This window comes from Hippopotamus amphibius, chromosome 1 (genome assembly GCF_030028045.1).
Source record: "Hippopotamus amphibius kiboko isolate mHipAmp2 chromosome 1, mHipAmp2.hap2, whole genome shotgun sequence".
In the NCBI taxonomy this organism is placed as follows: Eukaryota; Metazoa; Chordata; class Mammalia; order Artiodactyla; family Hippopotamidae; genus Hippopotamus; species Hippopotamus amphibius.
In genome coordinates, this window is record NC_080186.1 from 183932759 (window position 1) to 183956438 (window position 23680).

A 23680-nucleotide genomic window follows, 5' to 3' on the forward strand; every position below is an offset into this window, starting at 1 on the left:
ATCAGAGAAATACATCTTTGGGGAAACAAAAAATACACAAAGAGGAAAATTTCAAAGATTACCATTAACATTTCTAGAGAAATAAAACAGTACATCTATGAAAAAAAAGCAGGATGGTAGTTTAAAAAATGGGCATTTGAGGATCAAATATGAGATTATGGAAATTAATACACAGTAAGCAAGAAATAAAATACCAAAAGGAAGAGTTTGAAAGATAAATTGAGGTTATCTTCTACATATGAAGCAAAAACAGAGATGGAAAACAATACAGAAGGAAAGAAGAAAATTAAAGAACTAATAGAGGAGGGTCAATATCCATACAACAAAAAAAACAGGAACAAAAATCATTAAATAATTCAAGAAAATTCCCAAGAACCGAAGGAGATTAATTCCAAGATTGAAGAGGCCTACTGGATTAATAAAGAAGCACACCATGATATACCCTGGTGCAATTTTAGATCACAGATTCTAAAAACTTCCAGAAAAAAAGAGGGGAATTAAAAAATGAGAATAGCATCAGACTGCTGGACTGTGGATGCCAGAAGAAAATGAAGTCTTCAATATTCTGAGAGAAAGTCTTTTACAGTCCAGAGTTTTCTATCCAGCACAGTCGTCAATGAAGCAAGAAGGAAGAATTAACGCTGCCATACCTGCAAGGTCTTAAAAAATCTCCCTCTCACCCACGGCCTCTCCTCAGAAGCTACTGGAAGATGGATGTTGCCAGAACGAGGGAATAAATGAAGAAAGAGGGGAAAATGAGGTTCAAGAGAAAAGGTACTCAGCATACAAACAAGGCAAAAGAAATCCCCAATATGATGGAGAAGCAGTTTAGAAAGTCTCCAGAAGTTCAACGTAAAATTGATAGATTTTCCCCAGTATATAAATCCAATGTAGAAACGTAAGCAAATAAAAAGAGATTAATAATTCCAGAGAAAGTAAAAAGATGTGCAGAAAAGCCAAAATGACTATAATATACTATATAGTTCAACTACAAGTGCAGTTCACACAGTCACAATAATGTAAATATGGAATAAAAATTATTGGTATTTACATAACTTACTGGGAAGAAAAATTACTTTTAGGAGTGGGGGGTAGAGACGGGAAAGTGTGTACGTGAAAGTGAAAGAAAACCAAAACTCCAACTTCCCTAAAAACCTAGATGAAAAATTTAAAGGTAGCAATATAAGCAATGTCATTTAGAAACATGGAAAGAAATTCTAAATGAACTTAAAGTGATTGCTTCTGGAAAGTAGAAATGGGGGAGGTGTGTTTTGAGTTTGCTATTTTTGGAACAATTCTCATACAGATATTTTTCTTTGTTAAACTATCTGTGCATGTGTATATATCTTTACATTTCAAAAACTAAATTTAAAAATACCTAGTTACTACAAACACCAGCATTCTAATAGTTAACAGTTCTGTAAACTCTTAAATCATTCCTATATGTCTATTGCTAATTCCGACTGGAATTTTCTTCACCAAGGTCACAAGAAGTCACTCATTATGTTGGAGTTCCTCTCATTTACGTAACAAATCTATTTTTGTTTGTTTGTTAAATGGCAAGGTTAATCACAGATGCTCTAACTGATTAACCCAGGCTCACTGAGCAGCTCCTGGGTTCCGAGGCTGGACTAGCTCTACACCACCAGAGTTCTTCAGACAATAAAACAAGGACACGCAGCCCCTTTTCACTACCTGTTGAGAGCTCAACAAAACCAAATATATACCTATAAGCTCCTTATCAGTAATCACGTGAACACTATTATAAGCAGGCACTACAATCAACAAACCACTTCGAGACGTTCCCTAAAAGTTCAGATATTTTGCATCCTCACTTCTGCACTTGATTTCTGTCTCAACAATAATCAACACAGAACCAAAGAGGCGCCAAAGTGATTCAGTATTACCATTAAACAAACATTTCTGATAGAAGTCTCCTATACAATTTGTAGGTCTCCAAGTTTTGACACGGATTATAAAGGCAGCCCTCTACTGAAAACTGATCAAATTAGAAAGAAAAATACACAATCATCAAAACATTGCTGTATGCAAAGAATCTTAAGAAAAATTCTGTCGCACTCATTTAAAAGAAGCCCATTATAAAACACCACATTTTCAAGAGTGAGTCTCTATACACCTCTAATCTAAAATGTGTTCTTTCTCTCACTTTCAAAGACACCATAAGGCAAATTATGTTCTCAGGAAAAGAAACGAACTTACCTTTCACAAGCTCGGACAGTCCATGCGGCAATTATCCATAATGAGATACTAAAAACCAAGAGTACAGTTCCTGGGCATATAGTCATTAAAGTCTTCATAACAAAACGCGTATTGAAGTTTATCTTATTAAGTGCTCCAATGCTTCTAGAGGAGGCATCAGTGAAAAGTTTGCTATGTAAAAGCATGACTCTGGCAATCAGATAGAGTCTTAAGAACATTGGTATAGATAAAATAATATCCACATCAGCGGTGGTGGTGGATGGGGCATAGGAGAAGGCAAGCCGGGCCGTCCATGTGAACGTATAATTCCCAGGTATGGGATGAATAGCACACACCAGTATTTCCAAGCAGATGAAGAAAATACGCTCATAAGTCATGGCTATTCTCCAGTCATCTGCTCCATTGTCCACCATGAACAACTGAAAAAATAAAGTAGAAAATCAGCTTCAGTATGGCATGAATGGTCCACAAGTGTTAGTGCAGATTTTTAAAATACATAACAGGTGACTTTTAGCAATCATGGCGAGCTCTAGGTCATAACTTCTAAATGCTAGTCAGGTACACTCTTTTATGAAAATGGTATTGGCACAAAAGGAGAACTTTATTTTGTAAAAATTAAAATTACAAACTTGCTATACAGGAGCTTAAGCTATATTGGAGTCCATTCTCCTAGACAATCATGTAAGTGATATCATTTTAAAAGAAGGGGCTTGGGCCTATCAGTACCTCCCTCTTAGATGAAGTCAGAGAAACTTGCCTTGTAACAAGTTGTTCTCCTCTTTGAGGGTCTAGATCTAAACCTTGCACAATTTTAGCTATATTCTCAGTGAAATCTATTTACAGTTCCTCTGCAATCAGTTATACCCTATAATGCAACAATACATGAGCATTCTTACAGGAAATCTTATTCTTGGCTTCCGAGAGAAAATCACAAGGGACCACAGACAAATGTGGCAAAAACATTTCTTCCAGCTTCCTTGCTACTGCTCTATTTTTTATCTCTTTTCTTCTGCTCTCCCGTAGTCTTCCCTTGGTTTATTAATTTGTTTTCAATCTTTCTTCCTCTAATAAAGTTTACTTTTTCCTATTTCTATAATTTCTCACTCCGCAATGAAAGAAAACAAAAAGAAAAGAAAGAAAAAGGAGGTAAGTAGATAAACATAGACAGATAGACAGTAAAAGGAACAGAAAAGAATGTTTCCTGTCTTCCCTGGGCTGTTCAGTAAACAAGGCCCCCAGCTTCTAGCCCATAAACAACCAGAGGCATCCAGAAAAGTGTGGTGACATTTCTGACTGCCACAGTGACTTGTGAAGGCTACTGGCATTTAGAGCCAGGAAGTCAGCGGTGCCAAGCAGGCTGCAATTCTGGGAGTCCCACGCACAAGAAAAAAGACCTGTCTGCCCAGAATGCCAAAAGTGCTCCCCCACTGAGAAAAATGACATATTCTTTGCCTTTTGGTAAGTAGCCAGCTTACGTAGAAAGCATGAGATGAAAGCAACCCAAGTGAGAACAGTGCATTCTCAGGTAAGTGAGTCGCAAAGGAAGCTGGCTGAGCAGATTTCCATGATGACTGGATTCTGTGATCTCTGCTCCTCTAGGGTCAAAAAAGCCATTTTCCCACCACTTAAATGGTTACAAACTCCCATTCTAGGTTAATTATCCTGCAGGTCACAGCTACTTATTGTTATTCATGTTGTTATTCAAACAGTGCCATCAGTGCTACTTTGCAAGGACAGGGATTTGAGGGCAAAAATGATCACTTCTTTCTGGTACTTCAAAAAGTTGGAGAACAAGCAGAATCTCTTGTCAAAATTTTAACAAACTAAGTTATGGCAACATAATGGCTCTGGGTGTGCCTTTATCATAACTTTTCATCTAGGGACCTCAAACTGTTTGATAAATAAATGCTGACAGACAGTAAAAATTAGATTTCCCAGTGTCCAATAAAGAAATAGATCATAAATAAAGCCTCCAAGTTGGCTACAGAAATATTCCTGTTCAGTTCACACTTTCAATACCACATTGGCATAAAGGATTTCATCAATAAAGATATACAAAAGGTTGTATAGAAATAATGGTAGAAGCCTTCTAAACTTTATATCAGTGAGTATTTACCAGGTACTATATAACCCTAAAGGAGTGCAACCCCAAAATCTCTTAAGGTATTTATGTCCAAAAGAATGTATCCCTCCAACTAGTTACTTTGAGAGGCTCTATACATTCTAGAGATGCTATCACTGCTCTCTTTGTAAACTGCTATCAGGGCCTAGTATAAATCACAGAAGAAAAACAGTATTGTTATTTAAATCTACATTTCCATTTCTACTGAAAATGGTATTACCCAGTTTATCTACTTTCTTCACCAAACATGGCTCTGAATGACTTGGCAAAAAATCAAATCTACCCCCAAAAAGGAGTAACAAGCACCAAGACTCCAGATAGTCAAAAGCTGTGCTACAGATTCTGAGCACAATTCCAAGATAGGCTCTCCCCACACCATTCTGGGCGACAGCAGCATAAGTGCAGAATGAGTACCTTCCCAGGTAAGTGGTAAAGAAATGTATAATTCTGATCTATTGGGTTGGCCAAAAAGTTCATTTGGGTTTTTCTGTAACCCAATATTACTTCCAGTCTCCTGACTCTCCTCCCATCACTCGCAGAGCACTTGTTCCTCTGATCTCATGCTACTCTCTCTTTCCAGGCCCCTATTCATTGTTTCCTCTACTCACTTTCCTAACTAGACGGGTTCTCTTTATTCTTTCCCATTGCTTCAACCATTATACCACTGGTATTCTCAGCAGCTTTACTCTTTATATGCTGGTGGACCTGCCCTGGTAACTTTCCATCTGGGACCTGCAGGTGGGCTGGGGCCACCACATGCCTGTGCGTTCAAACTCAGCTGAACCCTTAGTATCCCTGCGATCATGCCCTGGCCCCCTATAGCTTCTGCCCTGAACAATCATCTTTCTCCTCTAGAGCCTATTTTGTTCCCCTATCAGTATACTTCTCCCCAGTATCAGAAGTGCCTCTATTTTATACTTCAGCCACAAACTCACCTACACCTCACCCTCTTCTCCTTATTTCCCTTCTCTTTTGTTCCACCTATTCAAAGCAATGTTATACAAAAATCCAGTTCTCCTGCACTGACAGCCTAGTTCCAGTGCTTTCTTCCTCTCAGCAGAGTATACAAGCAAGTTCAAATCTCTACTGTTCATTAAAATCAAAGCAACACAAACAAACAAGTACCCCTGCTGGCTCTATGTCTGCCCTAAGTGGTATCATTTTCTCACTTTTCTTTCATCCCCCCACAACCCCATGGGGCTTTTATCCTCATCACCCACCAATGTAGCTCTTGCTAAAGGTCACTCAAAATACCTTAGTTATGAAATCTGGTCCTTCCATCTTAATTTTTATCTCACTTGATCTGTCTGATATTAATCACTCCTTCCTTCCTAAAAAAGATCTCTTCTCTTGGCATGCGTGACATACTGCTTTTCTCATCTGATGCCACTCTGAAGAATCCACCTCAGTTTCCTTAAAAAAGCATCTTCCTCCTCCCCATTCAAGTCCCCTTGCTCTGCTGAGGTCCATCTCTGACTCTTCTTTCTGTACCTTCTTGGGTGATCACTTTCATGCCTTTTAATCTCCATTACCAGATTCCTCCTACTGGAAGCCATCCTCCATCCTCCAAGGACCTTCTGAAAATGTAAATTATATAATCCCATTGCCATCAAGATTAAAACCATTCCAAGCCTCCCATTCGGCAATCTGGTTTTGCCCATCTCTTCAATCTCATTGCCTGCTATTCTTCTTACATTTTCCTCTGGTTGCAGATTTCAGAATATGCTACCTTAATCGTGCTTCTATGTCCTTGCACATTATGTCTTAAGGACTGGAAAGTCTTTCCACCTAGCAAATTCTTATTCCTTTAAGACCAATTCCACTGTCTCCTTGAGGACACTGTCCAGGCCCCAGACAAATCTGCAAAACTCCCTCCTTTGTTACACCATGATCCCGTGTGTGCCTCTTATTGATGCTGCCACAGAAGACAAAAAGGATTTCTTTGTCAGACTGTCACCCCTACTTGTCTGTAAGGCTCCTTGAGGACAGGATCCACATCTACCTAGTAGAGAATAATAAATGTTTAGAAAATGAACTACCTTGCTATTCTTCAGTTAATGTTGATTATCCTAATCATTGGACAGGTCCTAACACTAATTAAACATGCTCATGGGAGATGAGAACAGTAACACAGAACATAAGTGAAGTAAAACTATGACATTTTGCAAATTTGTAGAGAATGCATTCTATTAAATGCTAAGTCATTGCAGCAGCATAATTTTGCAATTCCATAGCAAGTTCAGGAATATCCCCAGAGGAAATTTCTAACATGTAGTTGCTTTTTACTATCAGGGGTTTAATCAGTATCTGAAATGATTTTAATTCTCGGTTTTGTCTTATCATAGTACATACTTCAATGCCAAAGTTAAGAAAGAAAGATTTCCTTCTACTCTTCACATAATCCCCACCCTTAACTGCTGCTTGTTCCTTTGCTTCTTCATTTATATACTAAATATCCAGTGTACTGAAAACTCACTATGTGCCCAGGCACTGCACTACGTACTAGCCACACGGTAGGATTTATAGCAGACAGAGAGTCTGCCCCATGGAACTAACTTGCACCAAGAAAGAAAGACAAAATCAAAAAAGCAGACCTAAAGCAATTTAATAAAGTAATTATTGTCTGTGGGCACTGCCATGAAGGAAACAAACAAGAGATGAAATAGAGAACAACAAATTGGAGGTGACAGCAGATGTGGTCATCAGGGAAGACATCTTGAGAAGTACCATTTAAGGCAACACCTGGACAAAGAGAAGAGCCAGTCATATAAATTGCCAGGAGACAAACATTCTAGGCAGAGGAAATAGCACACGTAAAGGCCATGGAATAGAAAAGCTTAGCATGCTTAAGGAAATGAAAGAACACCAGAGTGGCTGAAAGTTAATGATCAAGGGGCAGAGTGAAAGGAGCTGAGTTTGAAGAGACAAAGATGAACCAGACTTGCAGGACCTTGTTGGCCAGAATGTCAAGACTGGATTTCAGTCCAAGTGCAGTGGGAATCCTCTGAAAGGTATTAGGCAGAGAAATGACATGATGTGATTTACAGGTTAAAGCTCATCCTACTCCTGTGGGAAAACCAGAGTTTACAAGGGAGGATACTCGTTAGGAAGTTCTATTGCTTCTGATTGGTTGTAGTTAGTATCCCCCTGACCTGGACCAGGGTGAGTAAGGGGTTGCCATGGAAATGAAAATAGTGGGTGCATGAGAAATATAGTTTGGAGATCTTGCTAGAACTTGCTGATGGGCTGAATGTGGGAGTGATTTTAAAAAAAAGAAGAGAATCATAGACAACTGAGTTTCTACTCTGACAAACACAATGGATGTCTGTGCCACTTCCTGAGTACAAATGGCTGGATGCAAGGAGTGGGGAGGTTCCATTTTGGCCACTGTCATTTGAGTATAGATGCCAAGTAGGCAGCAGGATATGCAAGTCACTCAGAGGAGAAGTCTGGATTACAGAAATAAATTTGGAAGGTGTCAGTATTTAGGTAGTTTTATGAGAGCAAAAGAAAAATTAGAGAAAATGAAGAGGACAGGACACAAAGCCAAGTCCTGAGGAACCCCAAATGTGGAGGGCAGCTGGAAGGTCAAGCCTGTCTATGAAGTAGGAAGAAAAGAAAGTGTTATTTTCGGAGTCAAGGGTGAGGGCTGTCAATTATAAACTGTGAAAATAACGTTAACCAGATTCAGAGCTATGTTAATGTAATCAATATTCTATATAGAAAATGAAAACACTCTAAACATCATGTTTTTCATCAGCTAATTTTCTGTCAAGAATTAAAATCTAACTGTAAAAATATTCCCTTTACCTTCCATATGACCCATATAATATACACATGGTCTCTTTTAAGCTAACTTGTGGGGGAGTTAGAGTAATCAAAATGACAGATATTTAACCATCTGTGTATTCATTTTTCATTTTGATGTTGATAAAAGAAGAAAGATTTTAGGGCAAAAGCATGATGCTTTCATATACTTTAATTCTAGAGCTGTGGTTACTGGTCTTTGCCAGAGTCAAGTAACTTGTAGGCAAAACAGAATATGCCCTCCGAATATATCCCACCACGAGCTTGAACTTTCCAGTGCAACTGCTTTATATTTGTTCAGATACCCCAAACATAATCTGCTTCAAGCTCATTGTCCAAGATGAACTGGCAGTGAGAGTCGTCAGCAGGAAGAGGGTTGGAGAGGCCTGCCGCCTGGGCACCTCTGCTCAGCCAGCTCAGGAGAGCGAGGGCCTCAGCTGCAGAAGCCTCAGCTGCCTTTGACATAGGCTCTCCCTCTTCAATGAGGTTGAAAGCTCTATGGTCTGACCTGGGACAGTGTCTTACGCAACCTGGGTTTCCTTTCTGGTAGAGAATTCACAGCAGTGCTGAGCACAAAAGTGGTGCTGGAAATTCATTCTAAATACAATAAGTTTAGGCATGTGTTTGTTAAGAAAGTATAGGTAGAATAGCAAAAACAAAACAACAACAACAACAACAAATCCATCTCTGAAAAGGAAGAGGAATAGGGAGAAATAGCCCTGATAGATTATTAAACAAATCAATGATTGAAACCATGTGGTACTGGCACATAAAATAACAGAGAGGCCAATGGGACAGGACAGAAAGTCCACACTAGACCCAACACGCTGGGAATTTCACAGTATTATAAAGGCAGACAATCAAATCAGTGGGGAAAACACAGTTTATTAAGAAATGATCTGGGGACAACTAAATAGCCATCTGGAGAAACATAAAGTTGAATGGATGCCTCATACCAAATATATCAAGAAAAATTCCAGGCAGATGAAAGATTTAGACATAAAAATGCAACCATTAACATATTAGAAGAAAGCATGTAAGAATTATTTTGCAAGCTCACTAAAAGAAAGGCCTTTTTTATTTATTTATTTTTGCAGTATAATTCATTTACTATGTTGTGTTAGTTTCAGGTGTTAGATTCAGTTATACATGTATATTTTCTTTTTCATATTCTTTTCTATTATGGTAAGGAAGGCCATTTAACTCTGACAAAAACAACAGAGCCTTAAAAGAAAATACTGATACATTTTTGAATTGACTATGTTAATCTTTTGTTTTCTGCACCTGGCCAAAACTATAATAAAGAGAATAAAAAAGACAAACACACAAAACCACAGGGAAACACTTCACAACTGTTACCAAAGAAAACTAATTTCCCTAATTGTATAAAATTTCCTATAAATCCTTAAGAAAGAGATGAGCAGCCTAACAGAAAAAAAAAAACTAAAGGATACAAATAGCAGGTCATGGAAAAGGAAATAAAACTGGCTCTTAAACCTATAAAAAAAAATGCTCAAATTCAGTCATAAGAGGAAAATGTGATACCGTGTTTTTGATCTGTCATATTGAACAATATCTAAAAGTTTTATAACACACCATACTAGTGAAGGTGTGGAGAAGCAGGAACTCTCATACATTGTTGGTAGAAATGTAAATCAGTATAACCCCTGGGAGGGCAATTTATCAGGTCATAAAAGTACAAACTCTTTGATCATGCAATTCCATTTCCTTAGATGGTAACTGTCCTATTGACATATTTACAGATGTGAGAGTGAACATGTATGACCGCATTTGTGACAGCATTGATTGTATATTAGCAAAAGACTAGAAATAATCTCAATATCCACCAATAGGGAAAAGGGTTAAACAAATCAGAGATGTTCCCAAAATGGAATAGTATGCTGTTAAAAAAATGATAAAATTATTATATACTATTTAAGAAAGTGGTCTGTCACTCAGTTTAACAAACAAACAAAAAAGGCATTCTATATGATATTACTTGTGTACCTTTGTTAAGGGAAGAACATCTATTTGTATTTCTATGTGCATAAAATATCTTTGAAAGAATATTCTAGAACTTAATGAGAAGTGTTGCTTAGGGGAGGTAAACTGAGTGGCTGGGGATGAGAAATGGAAGGGAGACTTAATTGTATATTTTTTAATACTCTTATTTTGGAACCATGTGAATAAATAAATGTAAGTTAATTAATAACAAAAATAAGGGAAAATCATTGCTAAAAAAGAGAGGAAGGGAAAATGAGAATGACTGAGGTCATTAGACATTCAAATGCACCCTAACAAATAGTTTACACGTGCAAACCTGCTAAACTAAAAAACAGTAACGGACATTCAAAACGACAATCTACAGAACCAAACACACTGAATATAATTTATATCGAAAATATTCTGCTTACCAAGGCAAGACCTTGAACCATTACATTACATAACTGTTTTCAACAGGATGAACAAAAATAAATAAGATTTCTTGGTTAACCTTTAAACCAAACATTCAATAAAATCAAGCTCTGTTTTTCATTCAGTTACTGAATGCTGCTATTTGTAAGCTTCTATGAATACAAAGATTAAAAAGCCTCTTAGTGTTTGATGAGGAAGTGAAATATAACTGAATGATTACAGTGCTGGTGGAAATTGCCAGAACGAAGGTGTGAAGAAGATACTGAGAAATTACAGAGGAGGCGCCATCATAGACTAGTACACGGTACCCACTCCTCCCTTCTACTGCCATTGCCTGGACTCTTCATATAACTCAGGACTAGGAACTTCCAAGTTCAGTTCTAAGATATCTGGGGGATAGTGGCCCAAAAGAAAATGCACAAAATGTGTTCATCCAAAAAAGAGGCTCTTTCCTCAGAAACTAGCTTTTGGATGAAACAGAGTGAAAAACCATTACAGAGGCAAGACAAATAATAAGGATTTCTTCATCAAGGCATTGCCAAGACTAAGTTATAAAGAATTCAGACCACAACTGCCGGCCACAGATGAGGTCAAAGGACAAACAGGGGAAGAGAGAAGATGTCAATGGTTTCACTGAAATTTCCTCCAAGACCCTCAGCCCAGGACTGTAGGAGGGAAAAACAGAAAAGCTACATTCAGAACTCATATTCAATGTTCATTCCTGAGCAAACTGCGAAGAAACAAGCAATGCTGATGTCTGTCATTTCCTTATCAGCCACCCTGTAGCCTTTCTTCGCCTTTGGAACCTCTTGCTCTTTCCAGCAGCCCTGTGCACTCACGCTGCCCTGAGAGTTTTCTGCACCCAAGGAGAAGGATTTCAAAACTAATGCAGTAAAACATTAATCACTATTGCCAACTCCTCCCTGGGCGAAGAGTGTAAAGAACTTGCCTAGAATGCAGGAAACCAAGGCTTAGATTCCAGATAGTCTAACTTGTTATATGACCTTGGGAAGTCAACTAAACGTCATGGACTTATTTCCATGATCGGTAAAATGGAGATAGTGTTATTTGCTGTCTCTGAAAGTCGTTATAGTGATGAAATGAACACACAGCATATGTTGTGGTCAACACTGTTCCTGGCAAACCCAACGCCATTCCCCTCCCTCTTCTCTCCTGCCCATCTCCATTATAGAAATATCCACTTTCCCAGACTCTTTGGCAGGTATGCGTAGCCATGTGATGTAGCTGTGACCAGATGTCACAAGCAAAAGGTTGCTGGAAGACTTACTAGAATGTTTTGCTTTTTTGGATAAAAATGGCATCTGGCTGGCAAAGCACTCTTTGTTTCCTCCTCTGGCCCTAAATAGGGGTGATGCCTGGGTCTGCAGCAGCTATCTTGTGACCGTAGGAAAAAGGCCAAAAGAATCACAGTCATGACAGCCCTGATATCTTAAGCTACTGCACCAGCAACCATGTACTTTATTTGTTTAAGCCACGGTTAGTTGGGTTTTCTGTTATTTGAGCAGCTAAAAGTATGCCTACATTTAATTTAATATACATTAAAGTGCTATGTGAAGGTCTATAGAAGTAAAGAATAATCATTAACTTAAACCCTTAATGGAAGAGCAGCCAGTAATTCAAAATGGATGCCTCTCAAATATTGGAATTTAAAGCACAATAACTATTGAGTGGTAGAGTTATTTCTGGGTGGGAGGCTTTTGTTCATGCCTTTTAAATATCAACCAACTGCTCAGAATATCACATTGTATGACTCATAGGAAACACACACACACACACGTTTTGGAGCTAGAGAAGCTTGAATTTAATTTCTGACTTGACCACTTACTAGCTAGTGGTTTTGGGGCAAGATACTTAATCTCCCTAAACCTCAGCTTGCTCATCTACAAAAAAAAAATTAAGCTAAAATCAACCTTGTATGATTATTATGAGACAATCACCCAGTCTGAAGACGCCAGTAAAAATGACCCCATGAATAAATAATAATATTCCACAGATCCTCAAGTGGGGCAAGAACATGAATTGAATATTAACTTATGATATGAAAATGAGAAAGTCATGGAAGAGGAGGAAGGGAAGTTCATAAGGAAAGACAGAGCAAAATTATTATTGAAAGGAGGTCTAGAAACTTCAACTGTACCTATTTTGAAAGAATTTTTATCCAACTATGAGTTTCTGAAATTATCCTCTTATGACTTAGACAAGGGCTTTGTCTACAGACCAAATCCTAGATTTGTCCAGTGGGGTCAGGTGATATAAGGTTATCATGAATCCATGCCCTGATGCTCTTAAAACTTATTTAAAATCTTAACCCCCTTTCACATGGTTTCTCACAAATGGGCCCACATCTTCTGTGGGCCGCACAGGCATTTTACACATGCTCATGTATTATTGGGTAATTGTGGTCACAGTGTCTTGGAATTCATACAAATTGTGTCCAAAAATTATTTTTGAACTTCCATAAAGATAGAACAATTATTTTTCCTCTTGTTTCTCTCAATAGAAGTGATATGACAGTAAGCACAAAGGCGCATGGCTTGGGAGGCTGTGCTCTAGAATCTGGCTAGATTCAGACAGACCTAGGCTTCACTCTGACCTTCTACCACTGACTAGCTCTGACCTCAGAAAAGCCACTTAAACTTTCTAAGCCTGAACTTCATCATCTGTTAAGAAGGTCTAATTACAGTCTTTCTCTCTCACAGGACTGAAGGACAGCTGGATGAGACAGGGCTCAACAAATGTTAGTTTCTTTCATAATAATTCATTTCAGTCCTGGGTCAACAGGTGGCCTCCAATGAATGTACTCTTACCTAACGGAAGGGAGAGTAAGAAGAGATGGTCACAGACACTGACATCACTGATTATAGTATTGGAAAGGATGAAAATCAAGATTAGAGCAGGGACTTCTCTGGTGGCACAATGGTTAAGAATCCACCTGCCAATGCAGGGGCATGGGTTCTATCCCTGCTCTGGGAAGATCCCACATGCCGAGGAGCAACTAAGCCCATGTGCCACAACTATTGAGCCTGTGTGCCACAACTACTGAAGCCCACATGCCTAGAGCCTATACTCCGCAACAAGAGAAGTCACTGCAATGAGGAGCCCGTGCACCACAATGAAGAGTAGCCCCTGCCCGCCACAACTAGAGAAAGCCCATGTGCTGCTAATAGAGAAATAAATAAATAAATTAAAAAAAGAATAGAGCAAACAAGAAACTGGAATAAAATTTCTCCATGGTCAATTTTTTACTAATGTTTCAATGACATGCTTATGTTAACTGTCTATAAATTTTTGTAAGCATCCTGAAATCATTTTGGGAGTTGATAGGGGATAAACAACGAATAAAATAAACATGGTAAGTCCTAAAGCCAGGAAATAACTGAATATGAGTAAATCAGTTGATTCTAAAAATTTCACCTGAAATAAAAACTGTATATTTTCACTTGAAGCATTATAGCAATTTAGTGCTACATGACTAAAATGTAGTATCATCACCTTAGTTATTTCAAGCACTTAAAAAACTAGCTAAAAGCCCGTTCACATGCATTAGCTCATTTGCCCTTATAACAGTCCAATTAAAGCACAAGCAATTGAAAGGATTTAGTCATGGTCACATGGTGAGTTACTGAAAAGCCTGGAGTTAAAGTTCAGGGCATCCAAAAGTCACATCATTTGATGGGGGCATCAGGCTGAACTGAAAAGTTAGATGCAAACCAAACATTTATAAAGCAAATAAACGCTTACCCACTAATTTACATTATGATTTCTAAAATGTCACATCTTTTCTCCCTGATGATCTTAGGTGACAGTAGCTCCTCAGACTCCCTGCTTCACTGGCAGAAGCAAATACTTATGTAAACTTGCACACTGCATTCAATGCCCTGTGGTAACAAACCGCTTCCTCATTTAGCTTTTCTCCAAGTTAGATATTCTTCATCCTGAATACTTTTTAAAAACTTTGGTTGCATAAACCTCAAATTGTACATAGTACTTGAGATGAAACTTAAAAGCTGCTTTAAAGTGTACTTAACTCACTACGTGTTAATTAGGGCCTGGCACTGCTCTAACCTGTATGTGTATTAATTCATCTTAAATACATACCCTAAAAGGGTAGATACAATTTTCATCTCTCTTAGGAATGAGGAAACTTAGGGGTTAGGGGGTGAGCCAGGGTTATATGGTGCTAAGGTATGGGTCTGAGATATGAACCCAAGCACTCCAGCTTCAGAATTTGCATCCATAATAAATCTACCACTGCACATCGCACATTTAGCCAGTTATAAAACAATTTTAGGAAGAAAACAGAGACAACGCTAGTGACAATATCAAACAAACCCATGTATTATTGACAAGTTTGGTTACCTAGGACGCTAGCATTCAGCTAAGGAGAAACAAAGAATACACAATAAGGAAGGAAACAGCAGACTGAAGGAAGAGAATTATTACATTTAGTAAATCAGTTGTAGCAGGAAGTCCTGACAGAGAGGAAAGATACACACCACACACACACACACACACACACACACACACACACACACACACACACACAGAGCAGACACAAGGTCTTAAAAGACCTTACAGTCTTAACTCATTTAATGAAAGACCAAACCACCTTGTACAGCTTCAATCATCCAAAGGACATCACGGCATTACGACACACACAAGCTCACTTTTCAGATACCAGTGCTGCCTTGCACAAAGGCTCTCTGAGACTTAACTTATGCTCTCTTGAAAGGCAGGAGTGTGCAGAATCATTACACCTCTGTCTAAATTTTAGAAAAATTTCTATCTAAAATGTTAAAATAAAAATTGATATAGAATAATGGATTCTCATCTTCAAAGTTCTAAAAGAAAATAAGAGTCAGCCTGTAAACCTCTATACATGGGTAAAACCTCTTTCGGGGAAAAAAAGGTGAAAGACATTTCAGACATAAAGATGAAGAGGAGAATGGCTGCCAAAGGATTTACTACACACTCAGGAAATGGGACTCAGGAAGGAGCTGGAAGAGGGAAGGAACAGGTAAGCATGCTAGTAAGTCTAAATAAAAAATTGGCTGTAAAGAATGATAGTCATCAACATCATCATAGTGACTAATTTTGATGAGGTTGGAAAAGCAATATATAAATAAAAAATGGACATCAAAGACCTAGATGGAGGGAGGAAGGGAGATTAAATGAAGGCCTCTAATGGTCGTTCTATTGTATGAAACAAGGAGAGAAATTCTGATTGACTTCAGACACCATGAAATATATATATTTGCTACAAATTTAAGAAAAAATTAGAGGAAAAGTAAATTTTTAAAAATCCTTACATCACCCAACATAAGAAAAGAAAGGAGAAAGATAGAAGTCATGAAAAAACATTACAAACTCGAAGTAAATGTCAGAAATCGGTACAAAAAAGAACAGCTGCTAAAATTAATGGAACTGAACTATACTAGACATCTAAAACATAGTGTTGAGTGAAAAAAAAGCAAGTTGTCAAATGATAGACACAGCATAGCATCTCTGTGAAATTTAAATAATTTTAAATACTATAGATTGTTTATTAATACATATAAACTTAGTGCACACATCAAAGCATGGACTGGAAAAATGCACACATATTTCTGAATGGCACTTGCCTCTAGGGAAGGAAGGGAAAACAATGAGACTTGGAAGAAAACGAAGAATATTTCAAGTTTGGCTGTAATGTTCTGTTTCACCTATGACAAAATCTGGGGGGAAAAGAAACAGAAAACTTCTACTGCTGAAGAACAAAACCTAGAGAGTCTCTGGAAAGAAACCCTTCTGAAATGTCAGGGAATCTAGACTCAGAGTCTCCCTTGCAGTGCTGGGCTATGCAGCCTTTCTTCTTTCCTTTCTCATGTACAACGAAAAGGCTCTGTTGGAGCTGAAACCAGTGGAGAAGCTGTGAAAGAAGAAAGTCACCAGCATGATTCTTCGAGCTCTGCTGCTCAGAGTCTTGGCAACTGGGAACGCATCCCAGCAGCATAAGAAACAAGAGCCCCAAGTCTGAGTACAAATCACAATGAAGAATCTTTTTTAGTTGTTGTTTATTTTTCTTTTCCTAAGTTCAGCCCTCAGAGTTAGCTAGCACGGAGCTTTATGAAACATGTTAAACTTAGTCTGATGACACTCAAGGTTAAGCAAAAATGCTCCCAACTGTAGCTTAGTGTTGAATCCCCAAAACTTCCTTTTTTAAAACATTCCACTTTACTCTTTCCTGTCTGTTGTGTGTTGTTATATTAATAGTTACTTTCCTGATTTGAAAACAACATGACAAGGTAGACATTAAGTGACAAGTCTGTCACAACTAGCCATGCCTGTAATTAAGTCCGAATCATGGCTAGTGCTGGTGATTCTTAATAAAGATTACACATTTGTATTCTTTGGATTCAAATCAGACAAATATCCTTGCTCAGTGCTCCAATAAAGAAGAAATAACCAGAGGGGCCACAATGAAGTTGGTGCTCTCCGGAGTCCTTGTTTGGTCCACGTCACTCTAACGCTTTGGAGAATGACACATATTCAGGACTTACTCCATGGCTGCCAACTGGCCTAACATTAAAATACTGCATCGTACAGGCAGGCTGTAGAAAAGAAGGTAAAAGTAAAAATCTACCTACTTCTTAAGAAAGGTTCTCTATCAAAGAGCAGAACCACCAACCTTGTGGATAAATCAGTGGTGGTAAATAGAGAGTGGAAGCAATTCCTGGCAAAATAAATCTGAGAGGCAGAAAGAAAATATCAACTGTTATTTCAGCCAACTAGTTCTTTGCCTTATACACAATATCAGCTGTCCCTCCTCATATTCCTTAGGTGTTTACAGTAGAGACAAAAAAATCAAGAATGAGAGAAAAGATTCACTCAATCTTTCAGGTGGCAGGAACTTTAAAGTTCCATAACTCTTCTGAACATATTAAATTCAAAACTATGGCTACTGCCAATAAGTGAAACTGAGGATACATGATTTTTAAATATGCAGAGAATACACAAAAATCTGAGGAAACATAAAGAAGGAAAACCAGTGTACTATATGTTTCTACACTCTAAAATTTGCAGAGATGAAAGACAGGATAGTCTATTACAAATGAGACATCAATCAAATTTAATGGAACAAATGTTTAGAGCCTATATGACATGCCAGCCACTAGCAGAGACACAGAAATCAGTGACAGCCCAAGACATCAAGGAACTCACAATGAAGTGGAGAAAAATCTGTGTAAATCAACAGTTAAAATTTTGTTGAAAAGGCTCCACTGCACTCAAGCATTGTGATCTTGGGCAAGTCTCTTTACTAATCTATACTTCACTTTCCTCAATAAAATAATAATATCTATCTCATCAAGTTATCATATGACTCTAAGACAATCCAGGTATGGCCCTTAGCATGGTCCCTAGCACACAGAAAAGGCTGAACACGTTACCCATGTGCATCACCATGGTTTATGATAGTATTACATAGTGGTAGGATCATGATAAGACGCTAATACAGAAGGACAACTAGGTCAGCCTATAGGGTGAGGAAAAGCTTGCCACAAGAGGGAAACCTGAGCTGGGTCCAAAGGCACGTGGATGAGAGTAGTATGTGCCAGGCAAAAGGTGTAGCACACAACCCACAGAGGCACAGAAAGCTGAAAGAATAGCACAGCTTTAGCTCTCCATACGGTTTGGAGAGCCACACACACGCGTTCCACTGACGTGTGTGTGTGCGCATGCGCACACGTGTGTCTACAGGGGTGAGGTGGTGGTGCTGTTAATGAATAATGGAGCTGAAGGGGTGGGAAAGACCAGACCACAAGGAAACTTATAGGCTACGAGAAGGATTTTGGCTTTCTTACCACAGTATTCACTATTTGTATTGAAGGCGATTCTCATGATTGATATCAGTTATATAAATCAAGATGAATATGTACGTGTACATTTCAAATCAGAAACAGTACAAGAAAAAAAAATTAAGGTTTTAGTGACCAGGGTTTAACTCCTGTCCAATACTGTAAAGAAATGGAGAGAGAAGATGAAAAAAAAGGGGGGAGGGCAGGGAAGGAAAGAAGAAAAAAAAGAAGAGGAAGGAAGGAAATGAAGGAAGGAAGCCAACACAGGGGGGCAGGCATGCAGGCAGGAGAGAGAACACAATAGCCTGACAGTTGATTACATCTTCAAACTCCAATTTCCACAACAGCAAATGGGGCAACATATCTGCACACCTTGAATGCTACGAGGTAGAGCATTTCACCACACCGAATTCATTCCACATCTGTGAAAATAAACTTCCCAAGATAGCGACAAATTTCAGCATGTAAAAAGAGCATAACTAAGACAGTTTCCCTAATGATTATTTTTGAAATTGAGTAACTTCTTTACTCAGAGATTCATAATTTATTTGTACAGAGAAGGGAACACAAATTATATATTTAAAATAGTAGAGACAGGACGGCATGTATGTGTTACACAGGCCAGCACTCACTTTCCCCTCCCATACTCATGGCAGAAACAGTTCATCAACCCAGATCCTCACCAGTACAGCCCTTGTGTGGCCTTAAGAATCAATCACAAACTGTGCCACACTGACAATCAACCAATAGGAGTTGATGTGTGAGAGGAAACCTATTGGCCACATGCAACTAGAATACGTCTCCTTCCCAAGAAATCTTTTCCTGGACTACCATGTCACTCGGTTTGATTGAATATGGGACTGCATTTGGGAAATATGCCAAAGAAAAAGCTGTGAGACCTGAATGAGAGGGTTAAGATGGGAATCCCAGAGTAAAGTGCAGATATGGCACCGACTCAGATACCATCAGATTTTATTACAGGCATCAGTGTTCTTTCCCATCCTCTACTTGACTTTCATGGATAATTGAACATTGGCTTCTATCCCAACACAGTGGCTCTTTCTGAACAACTCCTAGAGACAGATGAAAAAGACTAAATAAGACATTTTATGGAACGATTAATTATGGATAAAGATTGTTCTACCACAGTCTCCTTGCATCAACTGTGGTGAAGTGAAAGTAACACAATGTAAAATTCAGAGGCAAGATCTCCCTCATCTACATGGAAGTAAATCAAATGTTTGAACATCACGTTTCCAAGAAGTGGTTACTTTATTTTATGACTGTAGCTGACATGGAAAATGGTATTTTTCTCATAATTTCAGATAAACTCACACCTAAAAGTAAGGGCCATGTTGCAAAAAGAAAAGAAAAGAACTTTTGAAGTCCTAGATCTGAATTTCATCCTCAGCTTTTGCTACTCACCTGCTGAATAAGAATTTCACTGTTGGTGGGAATATAAATTGATACAGCCACTATGGAGAACAGTATGGAAGTTCCTTAAAAAACTAAAAACAGAATTATCATGTGACCCAGCAATCCCACTACTGGGTGCATACCCTGAGAAAACCATAATTCAAAAAGACACATGTATCCCAATGTTCACTACAGCACTAGTTACAATAGCCAGGACATGGAAACAATCTAAATGCCCATGGCAGATGAATGGATAAAGAAGATGTGGTACATGTATACAATGGAATATTACTCAGCCATAAAAAGGAATGAAATTGGGTCATTTGTAGAGACGTGGATGGACCCCAGAGTCTGTCATACAGAGTGAAGTAAGTCAGAAAGGGAAAAAGAAATATCGTGTATTAAGGCATACGTGTGGAATCTAGAAAAATGGTACAGATGAACCTATTTGCAGGGCAAGAATAGAGTCGCAGACGTAGAGAATGGATGCGTGGACATGGGGGCAGGGGAAGGGGGTTGGGGTGGGATGAATTTGGAGATTGGGACTGATATATACACACTACCATGTGTAAATCAGATAACTAGTGGAAACCTGCTGTATAGCACAGGGAGCTCAGCTCGATGCTCTCTGGTGACCTAGATGGGTGGGATCTGGGGCGGGGGGTGGGAGGTCCAAGAGGGAGGGGGTATATGTATACATATAGCTGATTCACTTCCTTGTATAGCAGAAACTAACATAACACTGTAAAACAACTATACCCCAATAAAAAAAAGAATTATAATCCACATAAAATGAGAATGTTTATAAATATACTCAGCGCAGCGCTTGTTCATAGTAGATACATAACATATATTGGTTATTCTCATACATATTAGTTATTTCACCTCTCCAAAGACTAGCCATTAAGCATGTAGCTAACAAACCCTGACCTCTATTTTATACAGTTCAACAATTTCCACATTAATCATGTAGGTGGTCTTCTGTTCCTACCCCATATCCACTCAAAAGCATTAAGTGCTTAGTAAGTCTTTCAATATCTCTCCTTTGCCTTGTCTTTCCTTCTAAGGCCATATTCATCCTCAGGCAGTCAATCTTTTTGCATATTCCTTAAGGAATATCACTTGCATCTCATCATTATCTTAGTGATCACATTTAATTTTTGATACAATCACCAAATACCATATGAGTGCAAGAGCAATAAAAAAATACAGGGTCAAAATATACAGACCTCATTGTAGCCTAACGCTCAAATTCAGAAACAGGAGACTTGCACTAAAAGAAACATATCCAAACCCTTCCAATAACTGCACGAAACCCAACTAAATGGTTCTTCCACTAAAGGTCACAGATTGGTTATTATAGCTTAACACCTGAGCAATTTGGAAAACTCTTTTCTGAGATACTCATTTGTTCCTACTAGCCTCAATGGCTACACCCAAGAAGGTTCACACACTCACGAAATGTTTATTCCAACCATCTTTAAGCCAGGGAACACGATATTAAACACAAACAGCCCGGAGAGAAGTTCTCAACATGAACCAGTCCAATCACATTGGTTTAACAGTGCTAGCAGCTAATTCTGGGAGTGGCCGATTTCCAGGGACGGACATACGGCTAGCACTGTGAGAGCAGGCGCCAGCTATCCTTTACTTTTATAGCAGAAAGTTGAACCAACGGGCAAGGGGAACAAAACTCTCTCCTCAGACGAGGGAACTACTGATTCCTGAGAGGGAGAGGAATTTTCCCCTACGTGGCTTTTCTCTGTTAACTTTCTCTTTTTGTCTCTAACATCCAGAGAAAGAGGCATCTATGCAAGCAAGGACATGGAGAACACAAATACCAGCACGTGAAGAAACATAAGATGAGAGATTTACTATTTTCTCCAGAGGTAGCAATAATCGTGTGTAGATACCTACGCATCGAACAATTATAACCTGAGTTCAGGCTGGTGAATATCCACGACAAACAATAATTTACTTAATTTACTAAAGCCCCCAAATGGCTGTATATCATAGGAGGATCAGAACTGACAGCCGACTTGGAGGTATTATGGATGCCAGAGATGGTCATCTATTAAGACTAACTGAAAAGCTCAAAAACAACATTTTAACAGTCATGAAAAGCAAGGACTGAGCTGCAGATTATTAATAAAGAAAAACTAAAAGGAAACATACGCCATGGCCTTGTACGTTGCTTCCCACTGTGCAACCATTTTCAAAGCCTATTTCTGAACCATGATTAAAATACAGGAAAAGCTATATACATGAAAGAACATTACCCTCATGGCTCACCTGTTAATAGGATGATAATCTGTCATTCTCTTGCAAGTACAAGTCTCCAGATTCAAGAACATGATAATATTAGATTAGATTACAGAGAAATCTGCACACCCAAAGGATAGGTATCACCCCCCAACCACTGCCCGACACTGTCCTGGCACTGTCAGAAGAAAGCACGGATAACAGAGGCAAACTAGCTCCTGCCCTGCCCCACCCCTGGTTTAGTTCCACAAGAGTTTTGGATGACAGCACACAATGGTGCAGCTTGGGGGCAAACAACTGTGTAACTGCCTGTGAGAAGGCATATCCATGAAAACAACTCAAGGAGACTTAAACACTCAGTTATACAGAATGGTAACCAATACAAACAGTGCTCAGAAAAAGAGAAAAATAGTATCTGAAATGATCAGACAAGGCTTCACAGAGAAGGTGATGTTTGAGATGAACTGAGGAAGTCAGAAGGTATTAAGGATCAAGAGGTGAAAGAGGACAGGCATAGTGGGAAACACCATCTTGCAAGGAATGGAGAAGGGCCCCAAGAGGAGGGTTCTGCCATCAGACACAAGTGCTGGAAGCTGACCTGTCACCTCTTAGAGCCTCGTGATTCACAACCCCCTCCTAAAAGGACCAGTGCTTCCTAAGCACAGCACTGTTGTATCGGGATAGGTTCATTTTCACATTTCTTTCAGACAAATGTACAAAATCCATCTCGTTTGACAGAGTTATGAGGAATAGAAACAAATGCACTGCTATAGCTTCACCCAATGATATCTAACTATACTTGTGCTCATTTTAATATTTAGCTTAAATACTTTGAAGTCAAACTGAATGACAAATAGTGAAAGCTAAATTACTTTAGTGATACAGAAATTATGGTAAGGAAATACAATAGAGGTAAAAGAGCATATGCTAAGATAAGGTACATTCATTAAACTATTACTAGTATTAGACTGTCATACCACCTCTTCTAAGACAGGCTGTTTTACACACATGCTCCATTACCCGTCAGTGAACTGAGAAGCAGGAGCAGCGATAGCCGTCTCCATTTCACAGACGACCATACAGGGACAGACGAGATGACCACCCTGCTCACTATCACATGGATCACAGTAAGATGTATGAGTCCCAGATGCAGCCACCGCAGAGCTGCTCACTGGGCTGCTCAGCCCTGGGAAGCAGAATCAGACATGACACCTGCCCTCAGAGAGCTGACAAGGTCAGAGTCAGAGCCTGATAAATGCTGCTGTAGTAATAATCTCCCATTGATGCATCCCAAGGTCCACACGCTGTACCAGCACCTCACAGTTCTCTCCCAGCCTGACTGCCTCCCCAGTGCCTTATCCCCAGTGACATATGAGAAAGTGAGGATCATGGAGGTCATGAGGAGTGATGGCAAGTACAACAAAGACAATAATAATGCCACAGTCTGTGTGATTACTGTGTGTCTAGCGCTGGGCAAAGCACATAATCTCAGTATAATCCTCACAGTAACCTCATGAGATAGGCTCTATTCTCCCCATTTTACTAATGAGAACCTGAAGCTCAGAGCTGTTAATAGGTTGTC

At 38.9% G+C, this 23680-nt stretch overlaps 1 protein-coding gene across 1 annotated transcript in view; it reads right to left on the bottom strand.

Annotated features, from left to right (window-relative positions):
* Window positions 1–23680, bottom strand: part of KCNN2 (potassium calcium-activated channel subfamily N member 2) — a 152505-nt gene that overhangs the window by 111104 nt on the left and 17721 nt on the right. The window contains exon 3 of the mRNA XM_057737202.1: window positions 2221–2639. Coding sequence (XP_057593185.1) covers window positions 2221–2639 — 419 coding nt within the window. The remainder of the gene's footprint in view (window positions 1–2220; window positions 2640–23680) is intronic.